The sequence below is a fragment of the Tachypleus tridentatus genome, chromosome 7 (assembly GCF_004210375.1).
Source record: "Tachypleus tridentatus isolate NWPU-2018 chromosome 7, ASM421037v1, whole genome shotgun sequence".
Taxonomy (NCBI): domain Eukaryota; kingdom Metazoa; phylum Arthropoda; class Merostomata; order Xiphosura; family Limulidae; genus Tachypleus; species Tachypleus tridentatus.
The window spans coordinates 7,851,579-7,869,028 of NC_134831.1; the positions used below are offsets into that span (position 1 = coordinate 7,851,579).

Here is a 17,450-nt window from a genome sequence, read left to right on the forward strand (position 1 = left end):
GTCCCAGGTATCCTTTACTATGCACGACAGCAAGTTTTAGTGTCTTACATTCCAAATTTTATTAAATTACATTTTATGTTATGTCAATTAGTATAAGTTTTAAGTTCAGAATTCTACATGAGCATATTTTTAAAAATCCTGACATTTTCTCTAGACATCTCATCTTCTCTATTTTTTCCAAAACCCCTGAAAGAGTAAGAAACTAAATACAAATTATTCACTATGAAATCATTATTAATCAGACAAACAATAATTTTTATAGCCTTCAACTGTGTTTGATTATAGAGGTATCAACAGAAGAATTACCACACCCATCTGTCACCTCCTCTTTTTTCATTAACAGTTTTCTCTTACGTTTAACTATATGTTATACGTATAACAAATAGAAAGTAAAGGTTTCCATCTATCAAATGACATATTGCATAACATTGTTTTATGATTAGATAACAGTCAATATTGCTCAGAGTACAAGCAACGTTCCAGTGAGAAACTCAATGATTAGCTTTAGTAGATCTGTAAGTGCTCAATGCATAATTAGAAAGCCAGAAAAATTGAGATAGAGGAGGTCTACTTTTTTTATGTTATTAGACTATGTTTTTGGTGCATTATTTAATTAAATAAAACGTACTTAGTGCATTTGTACTGTTAGTATAAAAAGTAGGCTTAAATGTCAAGATAATTGAGGGCAAGAAAAAACAAAATTGAGTATACACTATTTGTTGTTTTCCATGCTTATTCTTTACCTATTATTACAAAAGTAACTAAAATATAAAAAACATAGATCTCTTTAGGATTAGGTAAAGTAAATAATAATATAATGTTTCACGAGGTAAGCATGTTAGCAGCACATTGGTAATGTAACTCAATTACATGAGCTGCATGTTTCCCAAGTTATTTCCAACAGATAATGGCACAGATAGTTGTTATACATAGTTCAAAGGACAATACAGCAATAAAATGTAATTATAAATTGATGTATACTGTTATAAATTTAAGGCAACTCAGGTTCAACAAATGCAGGTTCAAGTTACAATTTTAAGAAAAGAAAGAAAAAGGTTGTTTTTTTTTTGGTGTTTATCAAGTCGGTCAAATTGACTGATCCAGTTTTGAGTTAGGGTAGAAAGATATAAAATATAAAGTTTTACTGGAAAAAAAGCCAGAAATGTTTCAAATATATTCAGGACATTTTGCAGATTAAACAAAAAAAATTGAGATTTTTGAGGTGAAGAAAAGTATTTTTAATTTTAACATGAAATTATTTTGCACATGGTCTATCCAAAACAAATACTCAATATATTATTGACAAATCTTTATTAAGTTTATTAAAAATATTTCACTAAAAAAATGATTTTTGTGTGTGAAATATTTATAATATTAACTGAAAGATTGCAAAATTTTGTGAAGATATATATACAAACTATATTGAAAGTTAGAAGTATTAAGCCTAAAAACACTAAATCAGTACAAAGAGATTTATTGCATTCCAACTGGCTTGAAAAACTACGTTCAGTGAAATGCATCATCAGCAACAGATGTGATAAACAAAGCATCTCTGAAACACTATTATTATACAATCTTCTAATTTAAATGAAAAATCTCTCAGGGGCTAGATTAAAGATTTAGTGTTAAAAATTAAAAAGGGTTAACACAATGTCTTATAATAAATATAATCACTCTTTGCCAATTTTGAGTGTAAAATATTTGTAACTTCCTTCTGTCTTTTAAGCCTGGAATTATCAAATAATACTTGTCATGTTTAACTTCATTGTATAATTGTGTAGTCACCTTTTAACTTCATTATTTTCTCTTGACTACCTTGTTTCAATTTTAAATTATAATAAAATATGCTTTCCAAAATGTTGAGTTTTTGTAGAAAGACAAACAATTGTAATATTCTGGTATTTCATAGATAAGAAATAAGAAGCAAGATAACACTCGACACAATTGAACTCTGAATATGTTTCTAAATGGTACATGATTTGAACTAACAGAGTTTTTCCTGCACATTTATAAAGGGAATTCCAATACTAAACACAAAAGTTTTGTAAATATGTAGTGATACCACAATAATACAAATATTTATATCAGTCATATTAGCATAACTACTCCGTCAGGCTTAATAAGTAATGAAAAAGGTACTCCAATAATGAACACGACACTGCATCAGAGAAAGGAAAAACTCATGACAAAATTGATGACAACAAATAATTCATTTATTACAATCATGATTCTGACAGAAAACACATCATTAATTACCTCAGTGCTGATACCATGAAATAAAATATCTGTTAAATATACAGCTGTCTTTGTTTTCCTCAATTGTATAATTATGGAGTTTCACTAAGTACAGACAGTTTCAGCTATTAATTATAATCAAAATCCTAATGTTTATTCTAAGCTTAAGCTTTCAACATAAACAATTATTAAACTATATTCAAGACTTTCAATATAATTTAACAGTTATTGTCTTAGTTTAGAGATAAAGAGATGAAAACTAAACTGTTTTTACAGAAGTGTTGAGATAACGTTTCCAAAAATATCTGCCCGAGTTCATCTGGTTAAACCATTTTTCATTGTACTTTTAATCATATGCCCAAATGTATTCACATATTATCATATATTACAATCAGTGTTCACTGGATGGCATGAACAATGCTGTTTGTGCTGATCTGTATCAAGTTTATTCTGAATTATGTATCATAAACAACACTGGAGAAAAGCAATCCTATTCTGTACTGTAGTCTAATTAAAATATTATATGTCATGTATACATCCAAATGTGTACATTTATTTATTGAGTGCATTTTATTAGAGAAATTTAATAACAAATCATAAAATTGTGAAAATAAAAGGCTGACACAGCAGAGGTTAAACTAAACTACACATTTAACTAGACTAATAAACAACAGAGAGGGTTTAACATACAAAAGAAACTCGTACACCCACCTCAAATATATCCTCTCTTGACACTTCCAGGCGACAATGGCCTGACTGTGGTTGTAAGGTCTGGATTTCCTGTCTTAATGCAGTCACCTTATGTATGATATCTCGTCTGTACTTTGGAAGGGGAGACTCAACGTTGTCAAGTATTGCATCTAATAATGTAGAAGTTAACATGTTACTGCTAGTAGATGCAACTTGGCCACCAGGAGAGTTATTGCCTTCCTCACTGTCTGTCACGGCTGGTGGTACACTTCTTCGTGTGCTGTGTGGAAACATTGACAATTAATTAAATATGAACCTCTGTGAAAAGTTAATTTCGCACAATATCACTCAATAATCTGGTAAGTTACAGGCACAGAAGAAAGAAAAGTTTTTATATTTGACACTTTATATGTATAATATAGTCTAATAATGGTAAAGTTAACAATAAAGAAAAACTATATCAAGTATTCCTAACGTTGACTATTTATTTAAAAAATAATAAATAATGGAACAAAATATACACACGAAAACAATAAAACCAATGCAAACTAAAAGATAGCATGTTTCTTAAGAATTATTGAATGAACTCAGTCAGAACACAATAAATTAATAAACAATATAGTATTTTTAAATTTACTACTGAGCCACTAGTTTGGAAAGGTTACTTGAACGAAGAAGTGTCCATTTACATGAGGAATTTTAATTTAAGGAAAAGGAAGCCAAAGCCAAAAACAGAAAATGGATAATTAATAAATAAATTTGTTTCTTCCCCATTAATATGAAATTCCTTCTTCCAAAATTATTCTTCCCAAGTTGATTAAAGTCCATAAAAGTAACAATCATGTGAGGGCTTAAAGCCTATACAAGTTACAATCATATAGTGGCTTAACCTAGTTTGTTCTTAAATAATTTTTTATGCTTGTTAAGTCCACAAACTTTATCATTGTGTACTGTCTAATGTAATTTTTTCTTATATATCACAACAATGATCTTTGATATAAGAACAAGGACTCAGAAGATAATGAACTCTCGAGTTTATAGCAAATCAGGTAGCTTAAATATTGTTAAACAAGGAATTTGTAAGTAAGACACAATTTGTTACAGTCATAAAATATACCTGGTGCATTTCTATTTCTGCTTCATGTAACTTGTGAGCTGAACGCGGAGAAACTTTTTATCTTAAAATAACATGCAAAACTAAGAAAGACACAACAAATACTACTTTTTGCTATTGTTACACTGTTTCAAAAGAAAGTTAGTTTTTCACCAACAGGCAATCTGACTTATTAGCCAGTGAAACAATAAAGTATTTCTTTACACTACATTTTTTTCTTCTTGTTTTTAATTCTTTTAGTGAACATAAAGTTTCATTACCCCAAGTAATAATGCAGTGAAAGAATATATTAAGTTATATCCAAATAAAATCAAGAATAAATCAAACACATGTTATTCCATTCTTACTTGAGTACATTTTGTAAAACAAGGCGATTTGACAGTCTGGGATCAGTAAACTGTGTTGTTCTGTTGTTGTGGTCTACAAAATATGCTCGACCACTACCCGTGTGCCTCATTTCCCATCCAGTGGGAAGAGGTCCCAGGTCATCTACATTCATTCTAGTGAGGTCTCTAGGGACTCGTGGGTCATGCCAAGTGCTCACACCAGTTCCAACATGATAAAAGTACACCTGTCCTTGTTGGGTGGTTCTCATTTCTGAACACATACAAGCAAAAGAAAAACGTTAATACTGCACACCTACAAAAGAATACATGTATTTCTCTCATCTTATACTCAACAACACCCACAAATGGTTCTCAAAGGATTAGTTCACTTACAGAAAGTGAATTAGGAGCACCCATGATACTAGGAAAAATAAACTACAGCTTAAAAACTGTGTGAACAATTAATCATAATACTCTGAAAGATACAAATATTGAAAAATATCCTAAACACTGATTAATAAATCAGAAAACTATATTAGGTTTAAGCAATGTGTTGAGAGAAATCTATTACGATAAATATGATATGATTATACAGGTTTTGTCAAATCACTAAAACTTGTTTTCACACAAGTTTTTTTTATTCTCTTCATATATGAAAACAACAGATTAATTACTGTAGTAAACACTGCTAACTAATTACCAATATTGTTTATTCATAAGTGGAACATAATATGTGAAAACCAACCTTTGTATCAAAACAACTTCTTACAAAAACAAGCATAGCAAAGCTTTGAGGAACATATCTTTACTTGTACCAGATAACTGAACCTAAATGTAAGTGAACAAAGTCTAAACAATCCATAAATAGGTAATAAAATGAACAGTTCCCTGTGAACTGTTTCTGTTTTGTATCTGGTTTTGGAGAAGATTTCAGGCTTTATGTCAAGTTTGTTTTTTGTTGTTTTTTTTTTGTTTTGTTTGTCAAGTTTAGAAAATTATGTAACACATTTATGGACTGTTACCAATACCACTTGTTGAAGCTGGAATTATATTATAGACTGTGCAATCAGTTATGGGAGTTCTCAGCATAAAACAACCAAGTTTTTAATACTTTTTGATAAATACATAACTTAAACATATAGCAATCTTGACTGATTCTTTACCATAACCATCAGGAAAATCAGCTGACCGATGGAGTTGGTTCCTTGACACAAAGTTTCGATGTCTGGTAGACCTCCTTCTCATTGCTACCTGGGCATTATCTGAAGATGAGGAATCTCCTTCACTGTTTAAGCCTGAAGGAATGTTGTTGCTATGCGATCTACTACTAGAGTCATTACTTTGTGGTGTTTGGTGTGCAGATCTATAACAACACACAAAATTACATATCCTTTTTTTTTTAATTCCACTTTTACTTTCTCAAGTAACATAATTAAAGAAGAAGCAATAAATACACATCATAACTTAATACTTGTTTGACTGCAGTCTTTTCAGATCTTTCCAAACCAGTGTAGTAAGTAAACTGATACATGGCTGATTCACACCACTGCAAAACCACTTGTTACACTTCATATAAAAAACTACTTAATATGTTTTTTACATTGAAAAAATTACAATTCTAATTAGCAATGTCAGTAACTAATAAGCCTTATTGGCCCAGTGATAATGAATTTTTCTCATGTTCTTGATGTTTTTTTACAAAAAAGAAAAACTTACACAAGTCTGGTTTTCAGATTACATACTAATCCTTTTACATCTCATTTATTGTTGATAAAAATGCTAATCCAAATAAATGATATTAGTTAGTTTTACACTTAGTTTAACCATACAATCTTCTCTCAATGACAGTTTTTGAAACACAGTAAAAATGACTGATAAAACACAGTAATCTTTTGATTCTGCCACACGAGGAACAAGTTAAAATACAGTAATTTTGTATATGATATAAAAAAGGCCGACAAAACACAGTAATCTACTGATTCTGCTGCATGAGGAATATGTTAAGATACAGTAATTTTGTATACAATATAAAAATAGCTGACAAAACACAGTAATCTACTGATTCTGCCACATGAGGAATAGGTTATGATACAGTAATTCTGCATGAGATATAAAAATGACTGACAAAACAGAGTAATCTAATAACCCTGCAACATGAGCAATGGGTTAAGATACAGTGTCCTATTAATTACAGTAAAAAAATAAAAAATTTGTCACACTACATAGTACTTATTGTTCTGTATATTAAAACATTAATGCAAACACACTCATTAAAGGTAAGATTTAACTATTGAAAAAAATTTAAAATTTACTTAGATAACTTGTCATGTTGATTAACATGAAACATGCAAGAAAAAAATTTAGGGGCAAAAATATGCTCATTTTAACAGCACCAGCACTGTAATATATATCTTATTTTATATAAATGTTCACTAAATGCAGCTAAAAGACAAAAATGTGTATTAAGAAATATTTATGGATAAAAAGAGCCCCAGAGTTCTTGAACTGTTAATACATATTTGAATGTTTCACTATCAACAACCTGACATCCTTAATAAATTATTCATAAGGTCTTGAGAAATGGTTTATGACACTAAGTTTGAAGCCCGTACCTTGTCGGCTTTTCCCACTGAGTAGATCTAGTATAGTGATTGACATAGTATATCCTCCCAGAAGCTGTTCTTCGTTCCTCCCAGCTGTACAAACACCCCAAAAACACGAGTTAGAAAATTGTATATGATTTTCTAACATCCGTCTTACATTTGAGAATATAGTTTATTACAGTGTGAAGGTGGTACGTATGTGTGTCTACTAGTTCCATAAACAGGTTACAAAGAAGCTGCAGGCATCTTTAAAAAGACTTTTAAACTTTTCCTTAAAATAATGTTTCCTTAATTCTTGTTATATTAAAAAATAACTAAATACTAGAAGCAGTTCTTCTTATGAAATTCTTTTGCCTGCCTGTGGTTTTGCTTCCCTCCTGAGATGACATTTTGGGTTCTAAGAACATGAAGGATTACAGCATAGAATCCAAAATGTCTCAGAAAGAAAGAAAATTTTCAGTTAGAAAAAATCCATAAGAAAAGTTGCTTTGAGATGAATGAACTGCCAAAACCAACTCTTAAAGATAAATATTTAAATATAACAATAATTATTTTTCTTCATATAAAAATAATAAAGAACACATTGACACTACCTTAGGCCAACAAATAGGATATTTCGTGTTGAGATAATTGTTAACTATTAATATATGTATTAAAAACATATCCCTGAAATGAGTACCATAAATAGTTATTAGCACTTTTACCCTTCAGGAAGATCCTCTGATGAAGACAGATTTTCTACGGTATCCATAACAACGTTTTGGCTCCCTGAACCATGTCCATCTCGAGATAGCAAGCTGACCACTATCTGGCCACGGACTACATCCTGGTCATCTGAATTACTCTTACAAAGGTCCAGCCTTTGATCTAAATATTTTAGAATTGCACAACAGAAATATATGAACAGTGTTCTACTAACTAGATTACAAGATGTCCAAGAACTCCATTAAATTATAAAAGAAAACAAATTACTCGATGTAGTTTACCCATCCAAATGTTATGAATGTAGAAATCCAATTTAAGTTCTAACACAGTGAAACTATTCAAAACATTTACTTTTTATAACAAAAATTAAAACAATGTTTGAAAGAGCACTTCAGTCTATATCCATGTAATATTCTGGTAAATAAATGTGTATGGCACACACAGACAGGAGTTCTTTGGCTTCAGAATGAAACTTTTCTTACTAGAACTGCTTTCTCTGTGTGAAACCACATCATAATGGTATTTCTACAAAGATCACAATCTCATATATTTAACTCAGTGCACATCCTACACCTTCAAAAACATGTGACTCAGGATTTTTGTTCGCTTGCAACAAATGTATGATCAATAATCACTTCTCTAGTTGTAAATGTAAAATACATAAACAGTTAAAAACTATTGTGTACTATCAAAAATCACTGACTCAATGTGAAACAGTCTGCTGTTTCAAATGTTTTGCTTTCTTATCAAGGTTTAATAAAAACATTTCTCACTTCTCCATAGTGAGTTAAATAAAAATGGATAAAACCAGAGTAATCTTTCTAAATAAGATAAACTATAACATTTAAAAGATTTGAACAGCACATACTTTGTAAACAAGGACATTTTGAGACAAATCTTTAACTTGCTCTCTCTTATGAAAAAGAACCACAAATGTGAAACAATGTAATGTGATCTAACATGACACAACTAATTAATCACATATTCTCATGATATAAAGTCAGCTCATGTTGTTTGTACTGAAAAGTAATCTAAGCCAATAAACACAATGTTTAAATTTTACAGAACTCCATTTTCTTTAGGGTAAAAACTTATTTATTCAGCAACAAAAAAATCTGAACTTATTTAAGTTTCTTCTATTAATTCACATAATGTTTTTAACGGTCCTTTCTTCTTGCAATAGTTCAGTTTACTTTTGTTTTTCTGAGAATTTTTAATTTTTTAAAACTGTCCTGAAATGAAACATGGCTTAAAAATCATAATTCAGTGAATATTTATCTAATACATACACAAAGTAAATGTTACACTTTCATCATATATTGACTGCAAACAAATCTAATGACTTACAGCCAGTATCTTTAAGAAGCTGAATTACATTGGACACTATCCGCACACAACCAAGAAACCCTGCACCATTCTTTTTATGAATCTTCTTATGATTCCAGATGGTAATGGTGATAGAATCTTGTTTTCCAATATACCTTAATGGATAAAATATATATATATATATATATATAAAAACACACACACACACGTTTGCTTCTTATAAAGAAACATACATTATGATAAAATAAACTTTACACAGATAACACTTCAAAGAAATTGCATGAACATTCTGGTTAATCTTATAGCAACTCCTAAAGCAGTGTTTATACAGTAAACACCCACTTAACCCAATTTGTCATGACCTTTTATATAGTGTAATTCAACATGGTATTATGTATTCAGGTATCAACAGTTTGTGTTAGGAGAGTGAATACCAAATACAGTAAACAGGAATGCTAAATGTGTACACCTTGGGTGTTCTACACAAATACAACATGCAGAATGCACAATGGAAAAAAACTGTTCTTCACACAAGCCCCATCTTTCACTCTGACAAGTCAACATTTCTTCTCACTATGTACATTTGGTTACCATACAGTTAGTAACACTGGTATCATTACTTCTTCTCCCCATGTACATTTGGTTACCATACAGTTAGTAACATTGGTATCATTACTTCTTCTCACTATGTACATTTGGTTACCATACAGTTAGTAACACTGGTGTCATTACTTCTTCTCACTATGTACATTTGGTTACCATACAGTTAGTAACACTGGTATCATTACTTCTTCTCACTATGTACATTTGGTTACCATACAGTTAGTAACATTGGTATGATTACTTCTTCTCACTATGTACATTCATTACTTCTTCTCACTATGTACATTTGGTTACCATACAGTTAGTAACACTGGTATCATTACTTCTTCTCACTATGTACATTTGGTTACCATACAGTTAGTAACACTGGTATCATTACTTCTTCTCCCCATGTACATTTGGTTACCATACAGTTAGTAACATTGGTATCATTACTTCTTCTCACCATGTACATTTGGTTACCATACAGTTAGTAACACTGGTATCATTACTTCTTCTCCCCATGTACATTTGGCTACCTTACAGTTAGTTCACTGTTAAGTCCTACATAATCTAATGTTGACAGAAGTTACTTGCTCACTGTTAAGTGATTATTACAAGCAAACACTAGTATTTATTATGAATAAGCCTCTTTGCTGTCTTTATTTTATTAACTGTTCCAACTCTGTAATCCTTCAGATGGTTAGTGGAAAGGTTATACAGTTATAGAAAGGCAGTGATAGTAAGTCCACTCATGGCCTACAGAGATTAAAATATTAATCAAAGTAAACATATATGACAATACATAAATCTGTGATGTCATTTTAACAAGATGAATCATGTAGAAATAGACCTGGCCCATAAGAGCTGTTTAAAACACAGAGAAACAGGTAAGGAAATTTAGTCACACCACCATATACTAATAACTTGACAACATACAAACTTAACCCATGAAGAAAGCCACACCATCATACAGTAAGAACTTAAGAGTAGATACAAACTGATATTGGGTGCTTTATAATATAAATCCAGGTTTAACAGTGAATAGTTCCAGTTCATGCATACAGAGCTACACAAATTAATATCAGATGCTTTAAGAACAGTATAAAAAATTGAAAAGTTTTTTGAAAGTTTCTTTTTTACTTCAAAGTGTATTACAGTCAAAATTACTACATGGTCCATTCATATAGGAAAAAACAAAACAAGTCCAAACTTTGGTTTCCTGACCCCAGTTAGACTATTCTCATACTGGAATGCATATTACACAAATATAGTGAACAATTTTAGGAAAAGTCAGTGAAGATATACTTAACAGATGTATCAAAATTAGAAGCTAAATAACTTTAGTACCACATTATTGTAATAAACTATGCAAGATGTTCTGCAAAGTTTCCATAAAAGTTTCACCAATCAACTATACCAAATAATACACTAAAGATTTACAATGTTTGATTTGAAAGTACACAATTCAAGAAAAGTTTCATATAATTTTATTTGAGCTATCAATACAAGATGCCATGCTTAAATTTTATGCAATGTTATTTACACTAAATATGAAAAATAACGTTCTAGGTTTACATATGGTAAAAACAATTTAATATGAGCAATTGTAATTTACAAGTAATAATTTGTTTGTTTGTTTGTGAATTTTGTGCAAAGCTACATAAGGGTTATCTGCACTAGTTGTCCCTAATTTAGCAGTATAACACTAGAGAGAAGGCAGCTAGTCATCACCATCCAATGCCAACTCTTGGGCTACTCTTTTACCAACGAATAGTGAGGTTGATTATCACATAATAATGCCCCCACGGCTGAAAGGGTGAGCATGTTTGGTGCAATGGGGATTCGAACCTGCAACCCTCAGATTATGAGTCAAACACCTTAACCCACCTGGGTAATAGTTTCTAACTTAATTCACTACAAACCTAACCTAGAAATCATTCACACTAGTAAAACATTAACATTTCTACAGTCAAACATACTGGGCTTGGTATTTTTTATTTGGGAACATTAGTGGCTTTTAAACCACAACCATTTGGAAAGTATCACACTTTTTCACTGATTAACACCTCAACTAAAGTCTTACAGCCTTTAGATTTCAATTTGTATCATAGTCAAGAGCCCAAGAACACTGTTCTTGTAACACATTTCTGTTTACAAGACACAGAAACTGAAAGTAAGAATCACAGTTACCCTATTCTAATAATATTTATTTTTTGTTTGTTGTGAGAATATGTATGCACATGAATTTCAACAGATGTAAACATAGAGAAATGTTAAATATATTTTACTGTACATTCTGTAAAACCAAATATTGCATACTTAAAAGTTTTTAAAAAGGTCAAAGGTTAGGTAACAGAACAGCATTACAAGTTTATTGATAGAATTACATATGATAAAGTCTAGCCCTTTATAAACTAAAACTTACATAAGATAAATTAAGATATCTATCTACTGAATATAGACCCTACCTAATAAAAGCTTAACTAACGTTAGACCTACAATGTGTAGACTTATAAATTTCAGTGTATGTGATTAGAATTCTCTTCTATTATTCTAGAAATCCCATACTTATAGTACTGTTTCAATAAAGTTATCAATTTGACTCTAAAGTTAAAGGTTACAGTACTGCCAGTAGAAAATGAAAGTCAAACATCTAATTAAATAATGACACACACTGTTCTCTAGCTTACAAGTCATAATGCTGGTTCCACTTTGGATCCAAAGTGTTTTTCTTGGTACCTGTCAAATGACACTGACCTGACCCATCAACACTGACCTTGCAGAAAGGATCTGGGAGCCCTAAAACAAAAAAAAGGTTGAAATAACTTACCAAATACAAACAAAAGAAGTACTATATATAAATACATCATATATCAGTTTCTACAATAAATTAGATGGTTGTGTGTGTACAAAGAAGGCTGAACATACTTGGCATTTATGCTATAACAGAACAATGAACGTACTGTTTTATTACTGTAACATCAGAGAAGGTTGAATGTACTCTGCTTTATTACTGTAACAACAGAGAAAGTTGAATGTACTCTGCTTTATTACTGTAACACAAGAGAAGGTTGAATGTACTGTTTTATTACTGTAACACCAGAGAAGATGGGATGTACTCTGCTTTATTACTGTAACAACAGAGAAGGTTGAATGTACTGTGTTTTATTACTGTAACACAAGAGAAAATTGAATGTACTGTTTTATCACTGTAACAACAGAGAAGATTGAATGTACTCTGCTTTATTACTGTAACAACAGAGAAGATTGAATGTACTCTGCTTTATTACTGTAACAACAGAGAATGTTAAATGTACTCTGTTTTATTACTGCAACAACAAAGGCTGAATTTTCTCAATTTTTTATTGTAATTTGGTATAAAAATATGAACTTGACAATGTATAGTTAAGAGTTTAAAACATAATTCTACTTTAGAGAGAAAACCTGAATTTTTAAAATATTAAAGCTTTCTTCACACTAACAGTTCTACTTATAATGTATAACTATACATAATATAGTACCAAACCTAGCACTATGATACAATTAGAGATAATAAATGTCATTATATAACTATAGAACTAATAGTTACATATCTATATGTATGATGGTGTAGTGTGCATCTCAGCCTCTTTCAAAACAAGTTGCTGACTCATCAAATTATATTAAATGTTGCTACACAGTAACTGTTACTTCTAATGTTATACTGTACATACTCTTATATTTAGTGAAGTAAGTTTACACAATAAAGATTAGTTTTCAGACTCAGAAAGTCTCTTTAAGTTGGTTCAAATTACATATAATATTATACTGGTATTACTTCCCAGCCTTCGTTTTTTGTACTAGTATGTACAACAGACATGTTCTGCTTTCAAATGTGTAACATCCATAAAAGGTAAAAACTGTTATCTATCCCACCTACATATACATGAATGTTCTAACATTACAAGTTACACAAAATTTGTTCACGGGAAGGAAGCATGAATGCATCTTTTGTAGTCTATACAAGTTAAATCTGACATCTCATTAAAATTTTAAAAGACTGTTCTCATCTCAAAGCCAGATGTTTGTAGTTTTGCCAGTCATTATCAGGTCTTCCATTAAACATATCCAGAGACCATTATAATAATCTCTAAAACATTTGAACCTTAGTAATGTGTTTTTATCATTCAGCACTATACTTAGTGTATAATACTAATGTATACAATAAAAGATTAGGATTTCATCTGCACCAACACAATACATTACATACAGTATTTTTGTATTACAAGGAAAATAACATAACTGTAGTTTCCAAACTTTTTTTATTACAAAATGCATGATTCTGTCTGTTGGGAAATAGGCTTTAACCAGTCTAATCGGCTTTCTTGGCTAAAAGTATTTTGCCCAACAAATTCACATACCCAATTGGATCCATGATACCATATTTAGTACCAATTACAATATGTACAAAATACAGTGTTTTAACTTTAGCATTACCAATAGAGCCAATATAAGCTTAGTTTTTAAACTGTTTGTACACCCAGCTGCTTGTGTATCCACGACTAAAGAAAGTTGTGACTGAAAATAATACTGATCTGAAGATTAAAAACTAATAGGAAAATCTGTATAGGTTCAAATATGAAACACAAAAATGCAATTCTGGATGTTGAAAACAAAGAGACAGATAAAACTATGAAAGAGAACAGACAAACCAAAGAAACATTTACAAAACCAAGTGTGACAACAGTTCAAGATATAACATTCAATTTTGTTCAAGTTTACACATAATAAAAAAAACGTTATAAAATGTTTTTAAAAGATAAAACAGTTTTATTGGAAGATAATTTTTTTTGTCAAACCTTGGTTAAAGTTAACAAAACTGTTCCTTATCATATCGTTCATCATACAAACTTTTTTTTTCTAATATAAAATCTCCTTTTATCTGGATGATTAGATTAAAAACTAGGTCAAAGCAAAGTGTAAAAGGCAGAGAATAACAGATAATATAACAAAAGCAACATAAAACAAGCACAAATACTCGCTTAAGAAATTCATGTGAAAACAAACAATCAACAAAATACATTTATTAATTACCCACAACATGTACAGGATGATTGTCTAGAGTCAAATCTATCTTAGTTAATGATAGTGTCTGTAAATTAAATGAAAAAAAGTTCCCTTTCTATCTTATATGTCAGGCACCTATGACAGAACATACATACCACTTCTAACGAATGTATTTTCTCTATTATTAATACATGTTAAAGCATAATGTATTCAGCATCCGACGTTAAATTTAAAATGCATTTCAATTTTCAGTATACAACACTTACAGACATGTTTAAAAAGTAAGAATCTATCAAATTTACATATCAAACAGTTCCGTTCGATTTTTTTTTTTTTTAACTACAACTAACAGTAAACAACTCAAATATAAATTCGCCCTTGGAAAGGATAACTAGTTTAACTTGTTTAAAGTTATCGGAATGAGTTATTAACACATCACCTATGTATGACAACGACGGTGTACGTGTTACAACTGATCTTTCAACACCGCCATCTGACAATTACGAGTCGAAACACTCATAAATACGGTTTATAAAATTATAATGTGTTAAGAAATAAAAAGTTTGTCTTATTAAATTGCCAAGCAGTTGAACTGATGATACATACTTCCAATCACGACGGGTTTTTCTAAAAACACTACTTCCCCACAACAATAACAGAGAACCTGTTTCCGAAACATCATATACAAGTTTCTAAGGCACTAAATAAACGTAATTAGTTATACGTTACAGTCAACCAATGTCTTTTATAAAAATTCTTAAATATTCAACACGATCCTCCGCGCGTTTGAAACATTATTTAATACCAATTGTGGTGTTATCCTTTCTGAAAACGTTCATGGAGCTAGTTAAAGGTTCTTCACATTACGACGAATACTACCATAATGTTATATAACATGCATTACCGATACACACACACACATACACAAATAAATAAAAAGTAAATTAAAGACGTGACGCTGCACACGTTAAAAGGATCCACAGGGTACAGATTATAATGTGGGATATAAATTATGCCCTGGAATCTGTTAATTGATACTGCGGTCTTTAAGTTTCGGCTTCTTTTTGTTTATTTAAATATCATTTAACAAGGTTTAGATTTGGTGTTTTTAAGAGAGTCCTTCTTTTGGTTTTACTTTGCTTAACTGTTGAGATGTAAGAAATACCACTGCTGGCTTTGGCCAGATATGACTCTTATCGCACTAAGTAAAAAAGTTTGTCATTCTCGTACTTGATAGAAAGGAAAACTGTAATATCAGCTGATATCCATCAATAAAAGCATGGCAAACAATACAAGTGATGGAATGTTGGGTATTTTAACTCCTTATAAGTGAAAGGTGTGTCCATTTGTATGATGCCTCTTTTACTTAATATTAATTGTTTCGAATTTCCTAAATTTTCGTCCTTTTAGTCAAGACGCAGGGTCATTAAGGTAAACTTTTATTTTCCTCTGGTGCACACGAAACGTGAATGTTCTAAATGGTAATCAGATGTGCGTTTCGTATTTAACTCTCTTTTTAAGTGTAGATTATTGGGGGTCACGCTTGACTGGTAGGATAAATCTATTGAAGATTTCTCACCACCCACCTTATCAATTTAACACTCCCACAATAAACACTTGACAGTAGAAGGTTTTGATATTATTATGTGCGTCCTGCGTCTCGACGAACTTGTAATTTGAAAGAAAAACTACTTGGTTTCCGTTCACCCTTCACTGACAAAACGAGAAAAAATACCATAGAGGTGTCGCTTCGATCTGCATATTTGTATGCACGTTTCGAATAGACGACGCCCTTAATTTTTACTAACAAGACTACAAATCTATACTATTTTAATTCTAGAACATATGATAACTGGAATTTACGTCACCGGAAGTTTCATTCCGTGACATGTAACATTCTCACTACTAAAGTAACTGTAAATAAATCTTATTCATGTAATCATACATAGGAGTGACACGATAGACAACTTTGATACCGAAATCTAAGACCGTCAATCCAAACTTTCCAAGTGTATCTTCGAAAAACTAGTAATACCACAGTTTAATCTTATAATGTGAATCGTGGTATATGTCTGAGCGTTCGTCTGTCTCTCGTTTGAAAAGCTGTGCACGCAGACAAAGCTCAACATTCACTTTTAAAATGACGGGAGAACAGGCATGAATAATGTTGAAGCTAAATTATATTTCACAAGCAGGATATTCGATAATAAATTGTTAAGAATTAATTACACTAACATTCATATATCAAAATGTGACGTAACCTAAAAAATAAAAGTGTAGATTTACTGTACGTTATCGCTGAGCGGTTCTCAGCATGATTGAAACATTCAACAATTACATTTCGCAGTGGGTGGTATAAGTAATTCAGAGATTTGTCTCTGAGTGAAACCAATGATTACAACACAACTAACCTTTACAAAGTCTATGAACTAATTTAAACTGGTAGATTAACGCAAAATTCCTGTAATATTGTATACAAGATAGAATGAAATAATTAAAAATTATACAAGCAAGTGTTAGGATTACAAAGTGGAAAACCGGGAAAATGAAGTAACACTGTAATAGCTCTGTAAAGGTGTAAATTACACATTTTTAACTGATAAATAACCTGATGTTTATTACATCGTATTTTAAAAATATGACAAAAACTGTTAACAGCTTAGTTAATTAATAAAATATTAACGAATAAAATTTAAACCGCACCAAACTTATCTCGAAGGTACTCAAAAGAAAAAAAAATGCTTCTTCGCGACTGAACAATTCGTTGGATCTGTCCTACAAACTGGACCAACTTGGTTCTTCAGTGTAATGTTTCTGTCC

General features: G+C 30.8%; 1 protein-coding gene across 5 annotated transcripts in view; it reads right to left on the reverse strand.

Annotated features, from left to right (window-relative positions):
• LOC143255056 (E3 ubiquitin-protein ligase SMURF2-like) overlaps positions 1-17,450 on the reverse strand; it is a 61,861-nt gene that overhangs the window by 17,874 nt on the left and 26,537 nt on the right. For 2 of the 5 annotated variants that reach the window (XM_076510101.1, XM_076510102.1), the window contains exons 3-9: positions 12,275-12,383; positions 9,021-9,154; positions 7,673-7,835; positions 6,978-7,061; positions 5,529-5,728; positions 4,387-4,636; positions 2,947-3,205 (exon numbers count right to left, since the gene is read on the reverse strand). In XM_076510101.1, the coding sequence (XP_076366216.1) occupies positions 2,947-3,205; positions 4,387-4,636; positions 5,529-5,728; positions 6,978-7,061; positions 7,673-7,835; positions 9,021-9,154; positions 12,275-12,383 (1,199 nt within the window). Of the gene's footprint in view, positions 1-2,946; positions 3,206-4,386; positions 4,637-5,528; positions 5,729-6,977; positions 7,062-7,672; positions 7,836-9,020; positions 9,155-12,259; positions 12,384-17,450 lie in introns of those variants that run through there. The other 3 variants (XM_076510103.1, XM_076510104.1, XM_076510105.1) reach the window with 2 other exon arrangements.